At 44.3% G+C, this 17,053-nt stretch overlaps 1 protein-coding gene across 1 annotated transcript in view; it reads left to right on the forward strand.

The window, feature by feature from the left end:
- The window catches only part of Fer1l6 (fer-1 like family member 6), a 141,051-nt gene that overhangs the window by 78,460 nt on the left and 45,538 nt on the right, over positions 1–17,053 (forward strand). The window contains exons 20-27 of the mRNA XM_090338730.1: positions 1,582–1,706; positions 4,454–4,588; positions 4,834–4,983; positions 9,848–9,958; positions 10,163–10,324; positions 11,485–11,665; positions 13,696–13,925; positions 15,471–15,596. Of these exons, the coding sequence (XP_090194856.1) occupies positions 1,582–1,706; positions 4,454–4,588; positions 4,834–4,983; positions 9,848–9,958; positions 10,163–10,324; positions 11,485–11,665; positions 13,696–13,925; positions 15,471–15,596 (1,220 nt within the window). The remainder of the gene's footprint in view (positions 1–1,581; positions 1,707–4,453; positions 4,589–4,833; positions 4,984–9,847; positions 9,959–10,162; positions 10,325–11,484; positions 11,666–13,695; positions 13,926–15,470; positions 15,597–17,053) is intronic.

Here is a 17,053-nt window from a genome sequence, read left to right on the forward strand (position 1 = left end):
TTAATTGCATTTCTCAGGCTAATTTTTTCATATATTTTTATTGTCATTAGTAGAAGGATTACTTTGTATTACCCAATAGAAGGTGCATTACTTCACAAACATTGATACCCTTTCTCATGTCTTGGTCCCCATTTTTCTTGAGCCTATGAGCCTATGAGCCATTTCCATTGAGCCTATGTTCCTTTGAGTCTGGCTTACTTCACTTAATATGATTTTTTCTAAGTCTTTCCATTTCCTTACAAATGGGGCAATGTCGTTCTTTCTGACAGCAGCATAGAATTCCATTGTGTATAAATACCACATCTTGTTGATCCACTCATCAACGGAGGGACATCTGGGTTGGTTCCATATCTTTGCTATGGTAAATAGTGCTGCAATGAACATCGTTGTGGTAGTGGATTTAGTATGTCCTTGTTTCTGGACGATTGGGTAAATTCTCAGGCTAATTTTTTTTCAAACCAAATCCTATATGGTCAAGATGCATCTATTTTGCCCTGTAAAATGCTAACCTGTTGCTTCCATTGCTTAATCAAGCACCCTAATGTTTCTCTTTCCCATCCACTTCCATGTTATACACTCTCAGGCTGCTTCCAGATGCTCATCCACACAGATCCTGTTCCAATAAAGGGTAACAACAGCATACCAACATCATCAGGCTTCTCACATTCTTGCCATGTACCAAGTACCATTCTCAGCCCTTTAGTCCCTTACAATGGTCCCAGGAGGAGCTATTTATCACACCCATGTCATAGAGGAGAAAATGAGGGTATAGAAGGGGTTAGTAACCATGTATAACCATGGATGATTCCTATATGGACCTGTACGATATTTGCTGAAGAATGGGTTGGGTGGGTATGCATAGCAGAGATGGTACATACATGGCAAAAGATGCCCACAGACTTTTTGTACCCTTACTTTAAACTAAGTAGAGCTATTTAAGTTGATTATATACCAGTGCCCATGCCAAGTCAAAGATATGTTTACACAGTAAATGAGATTAGGCAAAGAAGTTCCATGGACTCTAGTCTTCTCCTTGAGGTTTCCCCTCTGAACACCGATCTACCCTATCCTGCATTCCTCTCTTTGCTTCCCACCCCACCCATTGGGCATGCTCACTCCTGCCTTTTACTGTGCATGATTTTTGCCTGTATCTCCCACAGGACACTCATTCTTGACCTCCTGTCCCTATGATTTTGATGCTTACCTCATCTTCCACCTTTTTCCAGGATCCCTCCCAGATAAGCGTTTTCTTAATTCTGTTACAATCCTTAGAGAACAGGACTGCAGAAACTAAAAACCAAGATTACATCTAGTACATATACAAATGTCATTGGCTGGCAGAATGGAAGAATGACCTGATGCATTCATTGTGTTTACTTCAATAAAGCAATTTGTGAAGTAATCCCTCAATACACACACAATTAGGACCAGGGCTGAAGGAACAGAGTATGAACTCTAGACAGAAGTAAAATCCAGAGTCTTCACACTTGGGAAGGTGTATTATCATTTTGTGGACCATTTTCTTCTTCAATATGGAGGATATCTCTGATTACCTTTGCTTTCTGTATGATCTGTCCACAGCCCAGCATACCTTCCAGCTGAGAGCTCACATGTACCAAGCTCGGGGCCTCATCGCAGCTGACAGCAATGGCCTTTCAGACCCCTTTGCCAAAGTCACATTTCTGTCCCACTGCCAGACAACAAAGGTAACCAGAGAATCAGCTCCTCCTCCCTGCAGCCACAGCTGACCCACAGCCGAGTCAGCAAAGTAAGACCAGGGTGTGTCACACTTGCTGCGGGGGTTTTTAGGCTCAGAAGCAAGTGTGAATCAGGAAGGAGTCGCCCAGGAAAGCAGCAGAGTTCCCTTGGAGCTGTTGTTCTCAGCCGAGGGCGCGAGGCCTGGATTGGAGGAGAAGCAGAGTTTGCACACCTTAGAAGTGCACAGGCACACTGAGTGAAGGGACAAGAACAAACGTGAAAGCTCCACATTTGGCCAGAACTAGGGCGTTCTGGGGCAGGAGGGGGGGTTTCTACTTTGGTAGTCAGAAAGATCTAGACTGAAAAATGGAACATTTAGAGAAAGAGAAGAATCAGGGATATAAGAGGCCTCTGACAATCAGATTGATAATTAGTCCTGTGGACACAGGTAGTTAGACAAGATTACCCTATGCCACATACTAAGGCTAGCATGTGGTAGTGTTCAGTAACTCTGTGTGTGTGTGTGTGTGTGAGAGAGAGAGAGAGAGAGAGAGAGAGAGAGAGAGAGAGAGAGAGAGAGAGAGAGAGAGAGAGAGAGAGAGAGAGAGAGTTTTGCTGGAAATTTATCTCTCTTTTTTTTTTTTTTGCCCAGTCTTGGACCTTGAATTCAGGGCCTGAGCACTGTCCTTTGGCTTTCTCAAGGCTAGAGCTCTACCACTTGAGCTATAGCACTACTTTCAGCTTTTGTTTTCTATGTATGTGGTACCGAGGAATCAAACCTGGGTCTTTGTGCATGCTAGGCAAGCACTCTACCACTAGGCCAAACTCCCAGCCCTGGAAATCTATCTTAAAGCTTGGACATAATAGCATACACACTTCCATTGTGAGCTACATTCTCACTCCTAAATGTTGACCCTTTATAAACAAGTATGGACTGGATGGAGTATGTGTATGAAGAAATTAGGGGAAAGGCATTTTCTATGCACCTACTATATACTAGGAAGTAAATACTGTTTGTCAATCATCTCAACTGTCCCACAAAGGTAGATGCTAAACTTATGTAAATGAGGAAGACTAAAATTGGAGAGAGGTTAAATCATCTGTCCTAGTTGGATTCTGTGAGTGGTAAAGCTACATTCTGCTCATGATATGTGACTCCCTCTCTAGAGTCCCCCCAACAATGATTCAATGCATGACTCCTTAGGGAAGCCCTCAGGAAGAGAGGCTAATGGTGGATGCCTTGGCAGAGGGGTGAGAGAATGTTTGAGTCTTTTAGTGCCTCTCCTGTCGTCTCTTATACATGGACCAAATCTGGAGAAGGTCAAGGTCCACATATGAACACCTACCATGCACAATATGCTGTTTTAGTGTCTAGTAGTGTACCTAGAATACTATATGACCTAGATAAATATATATGAATTAGTCAATCGAGGCTGGCCTCTGAAATCCTTTGAGTTAGTGACTTTGCCAAAGAAAGCATCAAAATGTAGGAAAGATGCTGTGAAGGTCACAAATATCTTGGGTACCACAATGTCTGGTGCATGCTTCAGGAGAGACCACATGTGTGTTTTCAAAAGCAACATAAAAGCACATGCTTCTTTGGGCGCTTAGCCCCTGAGCCATGGTAATCTTGCACTGTAATTCTGAAATTCCTGTTTATTGCTTGGTTGAAGCCATTTTTTTCTTATCAGAAAAGATCCATTTTCTCAGAAGAGATTTTGTTTAAAACTGCAATGTTTTGGAGGCATAAAATACTCTAAAACCAAAACAGTAAGAAAGGATAGAATTTGCAGAAGTATGAAGAATTTTTATGATTCACATAAAGAGCAATAAAAATATTCTTCTGTGAGCACAGGGCAAATGATTTAATTCTGTAACTGATGATGGCCCAATGTAAAACTTTGTGATGACAGTTTTATGTTGACTTTGGAGTCTGGGAGTTGGTCCAGGCCAGGTATTTGGCTAAGCCCTCCTGGCATGAGCAGCAGCATAGAAAAAATGTAATTCTGAGAGGCTGTGGAAATTTCCTCAGACCTCCGTGACTGCTGTGCACAGTTGCTTGTGAAAACACCCTTAGATGCATGGTCTGAAGGAGAGCTGAGACAATGGACTCTTTCCAGACCTGGCTTCCTAGATTCATGGGGAATCTTCTGCTCAGGCACTCAGCCCACCCACCCTGCAAACAACTCCAGTCCTTATTTCTGTGAAATTGGTTCTGTTTCCAAAAATAGCCAGGTAAACAAGGAAGTAGATTCATGCCCAAATATGAACTGCCTGATAAATGCATCCATTGAGTGACCTGGCATGGTATAATAAGTCAATACTGGGTGAGATTCAGGGATCTTCACCAATTATGCAAGTTACTATCCTTCTTTGACCTTGGGTTTCTCCATTAGTATAATGGGTGCAGCCAGCTCCCAAAAATCACAGTCTGCTGCCCCAGCAAACCTCATGAAAGAACAATGACATACAAAATGGTAAGCTTTATTTTGAGGACCCTGACCTATTGAATGAATCATTAAACCACAACAAAGCTGTAGGGTTCCATACAGAATATGAAATTTAAAATTCCAGGTGTGTGTGTGTGTGTGTGTGTGTGTGTGTGAACTGAGGAGCTGCTCAGTTTATGTAGTTACTTGAATGTCGAATGAATGAACTGTGGTAATTCATTCTTGCGCTCCACGTCCTTCTGGTGAAAAACCCTCAGAGCCTCCTCACCACCTCGCTCAGTATTTCCTTTGGTCCTTCCTTCCAGATCATTTCCCAGACTCTGTCTCCAACCTGGAACCAGATGCTGCTGTTCAATGAGTTGGTGCTATATGGAGATGAGAAGGAGCTGGTGGAGTCCCCACCACTGGTAGTGGTGGAGCTGTATGACAGCGATGCAGTGGTAAGTCACTGGACAGGCACCAACTCAACTCCTGACACAGGCCCCATTGTAGTCAATGCATATAAAAATAAATGAAGTCCTGACCCTGTGAGGGCTTAGGACCTCAGCTGACAAGAAGAGAATGAGAGAGGACACTAAAGGGACATGCTGAGGCTGACATCTTTGTGAAGATTAATTGTGAAGTTTCACAGATGCGTAACCAAGTAACAATCAAGAGACAAAAGTCTATTCCTTTTATTCTCTAGGGGAAGCCAGAATATTTGGGTGCCACGGTGGCTGCTCCAGTTGTGATGTTAGCTGACCAGGACTATGAGCCCCCCCAGCTGAGCTATCACCCCATCTTCTGCGGGAATGTCTCTGGAGGGGACCTCCTTGCTGTGTTTGAGCTGCTGCAGGTAAGGGATCTAGACGTGGTGTTTGCACCGGCTGGTTATATCAACTCTACCCATCCAAAAATTATTCCTTCTGGAAGTATCGCTGCCCGTGCCTGGTCCTTCTCTTTGATCTGACATCTGGAGGAACCTCTGCTGGAAATGGAGAAGACATGTAAGAACTTAGTGACATGGCTTATTCCTAGAGCTCCTGCTCTGCAATCAGAGCCCCAGCATGACAATCTTCCTAGGTTTGATCTTCAGTCCTTGGGCTTTAGCAAAGTCTTGGAGCTCCATTCAAACCATTAAAGCAATTAGAGAAGAGGGTGACAGCAGACATCTGTGAAACACTTACCATGTGTCCAATGTTGTGGTTCTTGCCTCTCATCATCTTCATCACACAAGGCCTCCACAAGCCCCCTGAGCTAGATTCTATGATGTCCATTTCAGAGAGGGTAAACTGAGGACCAGTGCACTCGACTAACTTACCTCCTCCTGTAGCTAGTGAGCACCAAAGCTGGGCTTTTACTCCTTATATGGTCACATAGTTTTCCACAGACAAAGACCTCCACATTCTTCTCATAAAGACCTTAGAAAGGTTATGAATAGGTGTCTGGTAAGACCCTTTCAGAGGGCAGTAGCAGGATATTAGGAAAAGAGACTGTGGGGTGGAGCGCTAGCCAAGCCCCAAAAGGGGCCACAAGTACTGAGTTGGAATAGAAAACAATAAAGAAAGAGAAGAGAATCTGAGTCCCTACACTGACATTCATCTGTCTACAAAATCTTTCTCAGGTTACAACTTTCCTTTCTGTGCCACAGGATTTCAAAAAGATAATTCAGGCCAGGAGCATAGCCTAGTGATAGAGTGCTTGCCTAGCACGCATGAAGCCCTGGGTTCGATTCCTGGGTTCTACTTACACAGAAAAAGCCAGAAATGGCATTGTGCCTGTAATGGCAGAGCACTAGCCTTGAGCAAAAGTGTTCAAGGACAGTCTAGGAGTTTGGCCTAGTGGTAGAGTGCTTGCATAGCATGCACAAAGACCTGGGTTCGATTCCTCGGTACCACATATATAGAAAAAAGCTGGAAGTGGTGCTGTGGCTCAAGTCAGAGCACTAGCCTTGAGAAAGCCCAAGGACAGTGCTCAGGCCCTGAGTTCAAGCCCAGGACTGGCAAAAAAAAGATAATTACCTTTATGAGTATATTTCCTAAAGCTAAACCTGTTTTGTTTTCTTTTTTCTTTTCTTTTCTTTTTTTTTGTCGGGGGCTTGAACTCTGGCCTGGATGCTGTCCCTGAGCTTTTCAGCCCAAGGCTACTACCCTACTCCTTGAGCAACAGTGCCCCTTCCGATTTTCTAGTGGCTAATTGGAGATAAGAGTCTCACAGTCTTTAGTGCCTGGGCTGGCTTTGAACGTTGATCCTCAGATCTCAGCCTCCCGAGTAGCTAGGATTACAGGCATGAACCACCACTCCTAGCTCTTTTTTTTTCTTTTTGAACACCAGCCCCTTCAAATCTGAGTGAAAGAGGAAAAGAATTGCTTCAAATTCCATATTCCCATAGCATCTTTTTGTGCCCACTGGTTTTCTTTCTAAGTTAATTTGCACTTATGATGCTCTTTTTCCTTAAATAATGAACTTTTCTTAAAAGATGTTTTATTCAAAAAACAATGGTAGAAGTGGTAAAGGTGGTAGAAAAATGGCTCCATTGGTGAAATCAGATCTAGTCCAACACTTACAGTTGACACACAAAGAAGCTGAACACCAAGGGTAACTAAATTAGTCAGGTATCTGCTCTTCCCATCATGCATCTGTACCCTCAAAAGGGCTCTGGGTCTGAGTCCCTGACCACGAAGGGCTGGGTGAGCTGCCCTGCTTCCTGGATGCATGACCTCAGCTCCCCTGCTTCCTCCTTCAGTGCTGAGCTGGGTGCACTAAAAAGAGGCCCCTGCTGTTTCCCAACACCTGACTTAATCAAGAAGCACTGTGAGAGGTAAGAGGCTGAAGACATACAATTCATTAGGGTTTCATTAAGAATTCTTCTCATTTGATCATTTGTTCAAAAAGTAATTTGATCATCAGCATGATGGCCTTAGCATCTGGTTCTCAGACCTGCTGAGAAGTGGGGATTGGAAATGCCTTTATTTGTTGCAAGCTGCTCTCAGTTTGCGTCTGTGGATAATTTCTGGCAGCCTCTTGTCTCCAGCCTTGAAACACTCCCATGATTCATTCAGAAGGATTTAGTAGCTTGTTTTTTTCCAGCACGAGATTAAATCCATTTCACTCCTGATCCCCAGGATGCTAGCCCTCTGATCCCTTAGGGCTGGTCCATACCATGCTAGTGACCTACACACTGGATGGAAACTGAGAACAAGCCTTAATTATGCACCATAGGTCTGAGTCCATACTCAGGCCAGCCCCATGGATGGTTCTTTCATCAGTTCTGACTTCTCTGTTTCCCTAGATTCTTTGTTCTCATCTGAATGTTACAATGGCTGTGTGTTGCTCTGCTGGCCTCCTGCTCACTCTATCTTCCACCTTACTTCTAGAACATAGGTTGGTCATAGCATTTACCTCTTCAGAAGGCTCTATCAGTTTCAAACTTTCACACTGAGCCTATATAGTAAATGTGCTGCCTTGGACAGGAGAATGGCCACTGTGGCTGGGGCCAAAGCAAGCAGATGCATGTGTTGAGCCAGTTCTTAATAGTAGTGCAAGATGGTCTTCATGTGGGCAAGCCCCTCTCTTCAATGGAAATCCCCAGGCCTTTTGTGGGAGAGTTCATCAAAGCCCAGTGATGGTTTCTGTGCCGTTTTATTAACCCTGAGAGCACAGAAGTGGCATGTTTTGTTTTCCTCTGAGTTCTGTCTTCGAAAGACTTCATTTCTGTTTTGTCAATGAAAAATTAGCCTGACAGGGGCCTCATATCCAGAATTTACGTACAGCTTAAAAAAATGAAAACTTCAAAAATGAAACCCTCAAAGAAACAACAACCCAATTAAATTGGCCCACTTGGGCCAACCTCTTAAACAAAGACTATTCAGAAAAAGAAGATGGAATGACCAGTAGACACATGAAGCAATGCTTAACACCTCTGGCCACAAAGGAAATACAAATCAAAACGACACTGCGATTCTACCTCATTCCAGATAGAATAGCCATTATCAAGAAAACTTAACAATAACAAATGCTGTTGAGTGTATGCCCAAAAGGGAACTCCACTACACTGTTGGTAGGAGTGTGAGTTTGTTCAACTGCTATGAAAAGTAGTATGGTGGCTCCTCAAAAAATGAAATATAGAATTACCCTATGACCCAACAATCCACTCTTGGATATTTATCCAATAGATCACAAATGAGGTTATGGTAAAAACCACCAGCACAACTATGTTTATTATAGCAATATTTACCATAGCCAATGTATGGGATCATTCCAGATGCCCCTTGGTGGATGAATGGATCAAGAAAGTGATATATATATATATATATATATATGTAATGGAATTTTGTTCATCCATCAGAAAGAATGATACTATATCATTTGTAAGGAAATGGAGCAAATTGGAAAAAAATTATGTGATGTGAAGCAAGGTAGACCCAGAGAAACATAGGTTGTATGGTTTTCCTCATTTGTGGTAGGTAGAATGAGTCTATAAATCTGTAAGTAAGCACATTGGGTGGTATGCAGATGGTTACAAATGAATGAACTGAAGTATGGCAGACTCTATGGAGATCTCAGTGTGTGGTTTTGCAGAAAGACAAAGTCAAAGTCCAACAAAATCAGCATCAGGAAATGGGTACTTGCAAAAGAGCGGGATATGGCCAAGGGGAGAGGGGTGGACAATGAAGAGGTGAAGAGGACAGAATACAGTCAAGAACTCAGGACATATTCCACCTTAAGAAAAGTTAATGGAAGGAGGAGTTGGATGCGGGCAGGGGGAGGGTAGGGAGAATGTTGAATAGGGTGACACTGATCAAGATGCACTGTCTTCATAAACTACTTTGTCATATGGCACCTCCTTTGTACAAGATAATAAAAATGTTACTTAAAAAGAAATCTGAGGGGCCGGGAGTTTGGCCTAGTGGTTAAAGTGCTTGCCTAGCATGCACGGAGACCCGGGTTCGATTCCTTGGTACCACATACATAGAAAAAAGCCGGAAGTGGTGCTGAGGCTCAAGTGGTAGAGCTCTAGCATTGAGAAAGTCCAAGGACAGTGCTCAAGCCCTGAGCTCAAGCCCAGGACTGGCAAAAAAAAAAGAAAAGAAAAAAAAGAAATCTGAGACAGGCAGGGTGGTACATACTTATAAGCCCAGCTACTCAATAGGCAGGGGTGGGCGAATCATGGTTTGAGGTCAGCCCTGTTAAAGCATGTCATCCAGCTTGAGAAACAAGGTAAAGCAAAGGGACTGGGAGCGTGGTTCATATGGTAGAATGCCCGCTGGCAAGCACAACGCCCTCAGTAAAGACCTCGGTCTCTAGTTCGTTAAATAAGGATCTCCTTTGTCGGTAGTGCATCTTGGCCTTTCCAGAGAATCTGATGAGCTGGAAGTAGTAGACGGTTAAGGCTAAAGTTTCAGACTCTGATCAAATTCTGTCTTCCATCCTCTACTGGGTTATTTTTGTCAGGACGTGAGACTCTTCCATTCTCTTTTATTTTCTCCTTCTGTGCTGTGGTTTTGTTGAAAGCGATGCCTTACCACCTTATCCTAGGTGCTCACTAATTGCTGCCACCCTGGAAATTCATGCATTTGTCAATTCATGAGCAATTAAGGGGGACCCACTGTCAGGCCCTGGTCACATGTTGAGAGGACGGAGCCCTGAGGGCTTGCGGAGATGTCTGTGTGGAGCCGTTCCCCGCCCTCATCCTCACCTGTGCCTGCTTTGTGTGGCAGGTCCCTTCCTCTGGGCTGCAGGGTCTGCCCCCTGTAGACCCACCCAGCGTGGCACAGGTCTACCCGGTCCCTGCCAACATCCGGCCAGTGCTGAGTAAATACTGCGTGGAGGTATGGTGGGGGACTGGCCACGAGCCCTTTGGGACTGGAGGGACGCAGTGGGGTGGGCAGCTGGCATGCGTGAGACCCCATCCAGCTGCAGTCCACGCGCTGGGCGCTGCCCACAGCTGCCTCTTTGGAGCCTGGGCTGCCGCACTGTGGCTCTCCAGGTTGGCATGGGGTTTGTGGGGACCCTTCCCCTGCTCATCTCCTCAGGTTCTCTTCTGGGGAGTCCGAGAGATGAAGAAGGTGCAGCTGCTGTCGGTGGACCGGCCCCAGGTCCTCATCGAGTGTGGGGGGCAAGGTGTGAAGTCGTGCGTGATCCAGAGCTACAAGAACAACCCCAACTTCAGTGTGCAGGCAGAGGCCTTTGAAGTGGTGAGGACACAGGCCCTCCCTTCGCCCCCTCCCTCCTTCCCTCCCTCCCTTCCTCTCACAGAGGGGCCCCTCGCCTCCCTCTTGCCGGGCTTGAGATTTTCTGGGGCACCAGATGTCCACTGACTGCCAAGAAGAACGTCCAGAGGTGAAGAGTCACAACTGCAGGATGAGACGAAGCAGGCGCATTACTGCTGCTGTGTGTTGGGTTTTTCCAGTGGGGGTCAAAAATTCAGCCTATGGCTCCCACAGTGGGGCCCCCTCCCCCAGTTCATCACTCCAGCTCACCTGGGGGATTGGTGACTTACCAGGACTCTTGAGTCAGAAGCTGTGGAATGGGAGGACATTTTTGGTTTAAGAAGCTTTCTGGGGGCGGGAGTTTGGCCTAGTGGTAGAGTGCCTGCCTAGCATGCATGAAGACCTGAGTTCGATTCCTGGGTACCACATACTAGAAAAAAAGCCAGAAGTAGTGCTGTGGCTCAAGCGGTAGAGTTTTAACCTTGAAAGTCCAAGGACAGTGCTTAGCCCTGAGCTCAAACCCAGGACCGGCAAATAAATAAATAATTAATTAATTAAATAAATAAAGGCTTTGTGGCTGGGTCTGCTATGGTCTGAGGATTGAGAACCACTGGCCTGTGGAAGCTTACTTTAATGGCTACATGCTTTAAAAATCTTTTATATGATTTCAGTAGTTTGCAAGTGCATTTAGGCCTAACAAGGCCTTTGTTCAAATCCCAATGCCACTAAGATGAAAGGGGAAAAAGGACTTGACTTTTGTCTGTCTTATATAGTGGATCTGGGCAAACTGTCATTTGAGATGAAAGTTCTGATTGCTGACAGGACACAATGTGCGGACTGAAGATACCACCATGAAGAATAGGGGAGTGAGCGTCTGTGCCCCTCACACTGGGGATGAGCCATGAGTAGGACATCCTTGAGTTTGGGGGAGGGGGGGGTTGCTCCTGGTTCCCTGGCTTGGGAAGGGAATGCTCTAGAATTTTGGCAGGTCACAGGGCTGACCTGAGGGTTAGAGTCGCCAGGCAGGGGCAGGGAAGAGTGGACACTTGGCTGGCGTTGGGCCTGCTCAGGGCTAGGTGTCAGCCAGACAGATGCATCCAGACCAAGCCCAGGCAGTGGTGCGCTTTGCTCGGTCTCTCCCACAGGAGCTGCCTGAGAATGAGCTTCTGCACCCTCCCCTGAGTATCTGCGTGGTGGACTGGCGAGCGTTTGGAAGGAGCACCCTGGTGGGCACCTGTACCATCAACTGCTTGAAGCAGTTTCTGTGCAGATCCAGGGATCCCCTTGCTGTGACGTCACAAATGGATGGAGGCCAAGCCGAGCCAGGTATCCTAGATTCTGCCACCCGGGATTCATGGTGCCAGCGGGTGCCTGCAACTGGGCTATTGGCCCAAAAAAGATACCAGCACGCAAGTGGCTGGCTGAGTCTTTCTGCCCAATTTGCTCCTCCGCCTTCATTGGCTGCCAGACTCTTAACTTTAAGATCTGCAGCAGAGTCAGTCAGCTGTTCTCAGAATACATCCTTGAATAGGATGTCAGTCCCCTTTCCTCCTTCCTCTGCCCTTTCTTGGCATTCTGCTTGATGTGATTTTAGTTTGTTCCATTTTGGAGCTCAGGTGCACCGCACTGAGTTAATTGCACCTCTCCGTTTCATGCTGAATAATCATCGCTGATCTGTTTAAAGCTTCTCTGTCACTACATCTACCTTCCTCAGATGTCTTTCTTTGGGGACACTCCCAGTCCCCTCCCACTGAAGGCCAAGCAGTAGCATCCTGATAAAATATAGACAGATTTTCTCCCTCAGTGATTGGATGCCATAATGCCTTAACATTCCTTTACTTGCCCATTCTTGTCATTCAATGTTGTCTTAAGATTTATCCAATTTATCCACATTGCTATGTGTACAATAATGATCTCATACTATTTCCTATTGCCTCTACCACATTTTCCTTTTCTTTCTCCTTTGCATTGGACCCTTAGGTTGCCTATAACTTCCCCTTTCCAAATACAGTGATATGATGACCTTGTATGTGGTCCCCAGGGGAAGCTGACGTGAGGGAATTTCTCTGAAATTCCCACTTGACATGAGATTACCGGATCTCAGGGAAAATGCCTGTGTAATTCCACTGAGTGCAGCCAGAGGGAGAGCCAGAAGATTGCGTGATTGTTAACAGTCTCTATATACCTCTTCCTTTACGACATCCAGAGCCCCATTTTCCTCCTCCTCCACAATTCCTCCTGCTGTCTGACTTACTGGGTTTTTTGTTTTGTTATTCTGTCAGTGTAAAGAAGTATCGCTAATGAGATTGGGATTTTGTTTAATTTCAACTGTATACAACTCGTAACACCTTTGCTGTCATTTTAGCTCCCACTTCTGTAATTTCGCTGCCAGATCTTTTGATTGTATTTTATGTGCTTTTTGATTCTCCAATTTTTGTATATCCTAGATACTAGTATTATGTAGCTTCTAAATATTACTTCTATTTCTTCCTAGTACAATGGCTCCTTAGCCTGCCTACATTCCTTATTTTGAGCAGAAATCTGATATTGCTAGAATGAGATCCATTGTGTTTAAAGCTTTATGATTTGTATTTTGGGAATCTTATTTAAGAAACTGTCTCCTTTTGACTACACACACATACCTTGTAGTTTATTCAATTAGCTTTCTGGTTTTAGTGCTCATATTTACATTTTTAACCCACCTGCCTTTGTACATGAATTTAGGTAATAAGTACAACTGCATTCCTCTCTATAGGGTAACTTATTTCCCCCCTAAAGTTCTACTAGCCAGTCTTTTCTCTACTTATTGATTTTACTGTGATATTTTTCATAAATCAAGTTACCATATATTTGTACACTTTCTAGCCTGCCCTACATCAAAATCCAGCTAAGAATCTCCTAAGGCCCAGGGGCCACACCTGTCTCCCCAGTAAGCACACGATCCATGTGCCCACACCCACATTTGGGATAGAAGAAGTTGTGGATTTTTTAAGCCTCCAAAGTTTCCTCAAGTTATTGCACTGAAAAGAGACCATCAATCCAGTGGTATCATGTCCTAAACCTTGACTTTTGTGATCCCAGCATTCACAATTGATCAGCATTTTCTCTAGTGAATCAGTAACAAACACTACCATGTACTGATTGTCTATTATGCACAGATATCTTCTACCACACTCTCATTTTATCCCCCAATGAAATAGATACTTTTACTATGGTTCTATAAGCTGAGAAAATGTGGTCTGAAAATGCTAGGAACTTGCTGTAATTGAGTCTAGTTCCTATTCCTAGTCTTTGATCTCTGAAATGACCGCTCTGTGTTGCAGCTCTACTCCCTGACCAAATGACCTTCATTTCAGCTACTGCAGGCTCGCTAATGGAGTCTGAGTCCTCTGGACTCCTCGACTCTGCCCAGGCTCCCCCAACAGATCACATCTATGTGGATGTTGAGCCGCCTCCCACAGTGGTACCTGACTCTGCCCAGGCTCAGCCAGCCATCCTACTGGATATCCCTGACTCCTCCCCTATGCTGGTGCCTGAACACAAGCCTGATGCCCAGGAAGCTGGAAAAGAAGATGGAAAAGTCAAGGTCAGAACGTAATTCCTCTTGGTATTCATAATACTCACTGGAATTTGCATTGGAGGAACTAGACACAAATCCCTCCTCCACTAGGGTGTGTCATCCTGTGCCAGCAACTTTGCATTTGTGAATATCAATTTGCTGACTAGTAAGACAGGGTTATTGAGGCCTACCTCAAAAATTGCTGTAGGTTCAAAAATTCAATGTGCATGAAATTAAAGTGCTAGTCAAATAGAACAGTAATAGTTAATTGACAGCAGTTCTTCTGAATTCATTAGCTTGGAAACACACTATTTTCTTCATCTGGGACTTCTGTACAAATATTTAAAGCCAACTTGATACAAGGTCAGATCAGAATAAAAAGATGTGGTTTTTCAAAAATTCTTAAGAGGAATAAAGCTTTCTCATACTCAGATAGCCGAGACTCTGAAAGGAAAAGTGGGAATGTATGTAAAACCCTGCAACAAACAGGATGTAATTAGTCTTTCTACATTGAGAATAAAATCCAACATCCCTTTCAAAAAGTCTTTGTGTGGCACAGTTGTACATTCCTGTAATCCTAGCATTTGAGGGAATGAAGCAGGAAGATCACAAGATCCAGCCCAGCCTTAACTACAAACAAGTCCCCAATTCCCCTTCCCCTCAAAATAAAAGGTCTGAGGAATCTTCTTACTGAGTAAATGATAAACTATGAAATAAAAAGAACGCTGGAGGCTCATACACATTTGTTCAGATTCATCTTCAGTGACCAAACCTCCACCCCTCACCATTGTCCTAGCATTGCACTCACAATTTTATGCTGGAATTTTCATCGAGTGTTTTTTTTGCTATCATAAAACTATGACAGAGATGATTTTTTTTGCCAGCCCCAGGGCTTGAACTCAGGGCTTGGACACTGTCCTTGGGCTTTCTCAAAGCTAGCACTCTACCACTTGAGCCACAGCACCACTTCAGGCTTTTTCTTTGTATGTGGTACCGAGGAATCGAGCCCAGGGCTTCATGCATGGTAGGTAAGCACTCCATAACTAGGCCATGTTCCCATCCTGATAGAGATAATTTTTGACACTGTATCTCCAGGTCACTTGCTAGAGTGTCAGGCACACTATTGAGGTAGGTACCTAAAAGATGATCAGGAGAGAAGGGATGGTGGGTTCATGGAGAGCTCCATATGGCTAGCCTCCCAAGCAGCCACTGTCTTCTCCCTGAGATGCCGCCTTTGTGTCACACATCACCACCATGTTGCCTTCTAGCCCACCACATATATTGTGCATCTTTTTTTTTTTGCCCCTATGAGATTAGAAATGAAGCTAAAGTGGGGCTGACTACAGTTATGACACTTAATCCTTTGAAGCAGGCATGCATTACCATCCCTGGGTGGGGAAATTGAGACATAAATAGCTAATAAAACTTTCCTTTATTAAAGTGGTTTAGAGAGTTATAGCCACCATGCTCTACTTTTCGGTGGGAACCTATTATTCTTTTCCTTGTTCAACCAGTTGGCCACCGACATGACATGAGATGAGACCAAATGAATAATCCATCCTCATCTTTTAGCAGGATGTCAGGAAACCTTCCAGGAGATCCACTAAAAGGAGAAAAAGGACCATAGCAGATGAATCTGCTGAAAACGTCATTGATTGGTGGTCTAAGTATTACGCTTCTCTGAAGAAAGCACAGCAGGTAGAGTCTCTCCAGCTTGCTATAGCCAAAGGATTCATCAAAGCACTTTTTTGTTGGTGGTGTTGATGGTTGTTGTGGGCCTTGAACTTTGGGCCTGGCACTGTCCCTGAGCTCTTTTGCTCAAGACTAGCACTCTACCAGTTTGACCCACAGTTCCATTTCCAGTTTTCTGGTAGTTAATTGAAGTAAGAATCTCACAGACTCTCCCATCTTGGCTAGCTTTCAACCACAATCCTCAGATTTCAGCCTCCTGAGTAGCTAGGATTACAGGAATAAGCCACCAGCATCCGGGTCCATAGCATCTTTTACAACCCTGAATTTCACACACCTCTTTATAAATTCCACTAGACATAGGTCTTAGTAAATGTGATTCTGTTAACTAGGAGACTAAAAAGCCTAGAAGATCAAGGATCCTAAACTACAAAATTCCTACCTTCTATCTGGGACCAAGCCAGGATAAAAGCTGTGTTCTAAGTGCTGGAAGAATATTTGGTCCAGCATGGTGTTTGTGGAAATCTTCCCTTCTTCCCCAGTGAGACTCAGGGAGATCCAATTGGGAGAGATGGATCCCACAGATAAAGTAAAAGGTTTCAAGTGCTCTTGGAGATAGATAGGGCCAGCCATCTCCAGCTGGATTCTACCAATGCATGGGGAATTATCCAAGTAAAAGTAGGTCTTGGCCTTAGCAAATGGCAATAATCAATGGGCTCCAGAACAAGAACAAGGACAGATGTATAAGGAATCAGACAAAAATGAAATTACAAAGCTGGAGAACCAGAGGAGTAGATATGGAAACAAGACAACAGCTCAGCTATTGCATTTGATAAAGTTTATTAGTCCCACCACAGGAAGGGAAGAGAAGTTCAGAACATGTTATCAGATTTAAATCAAGAAAGAATTCTTCGGATTCTTTTAATTTAGAAAGACTACAGTTTTGTCCAGGACTATTCAGAAATGTGGATATAGAGGACGCTAAGGAACCTCCTGTTAGCTCCTCCAGCCTTCTTTCTTGTGATGAATGAGACCACTTCTAGTGAATGGTTAGCCTCTGACCCTTTCTCTGGGAGCCTCCTCAATGCCTGGTACACATTTAAGGGTCCAAAATGTCAATGAGTGACACTCATAGTACAGACTGATGTGCTGTTCCAGAGAGAAATAAAACAGTGGGAAGAGAATTTTGCCTTCCCCATGACTGAAAGCTGACTGCTCCTTGAGGAAAGAGGTATCTACTGCCTCTTAGGGTCACCTTTCTTGGGAGTATAAATACCTCTTATTGGGTGGGGGAAGAAGGGGTATCAATGTGTGAGAAGTAATGTACCTACTACATGAAGAATGTAACTCTAACCCCTCTATACACTATCCTGACAATAAATTTTTTTAAAGAAAAGTATGTATATACATAAAAAATAAATGCCTCTTCTTCTGGGCAGGTCATCCTCAATGAACTTTGAAGTGGG

This window comes from Megascapheus bottae, chromosome 9, assembly GCF_031878675.1.
Source record: "Megascapheus bottae isolate mThoBot1 chromosome 9, mThoBot2.hap1, whole genome shotgun sequence".
Classification (NCBI taxonomy): domain Eukaryota; kingdom Metazoa; phylum Chordata; class Mammalia; order Rodentia; family Geomyidae; genus Megascapheus; species Megascapheus bottae.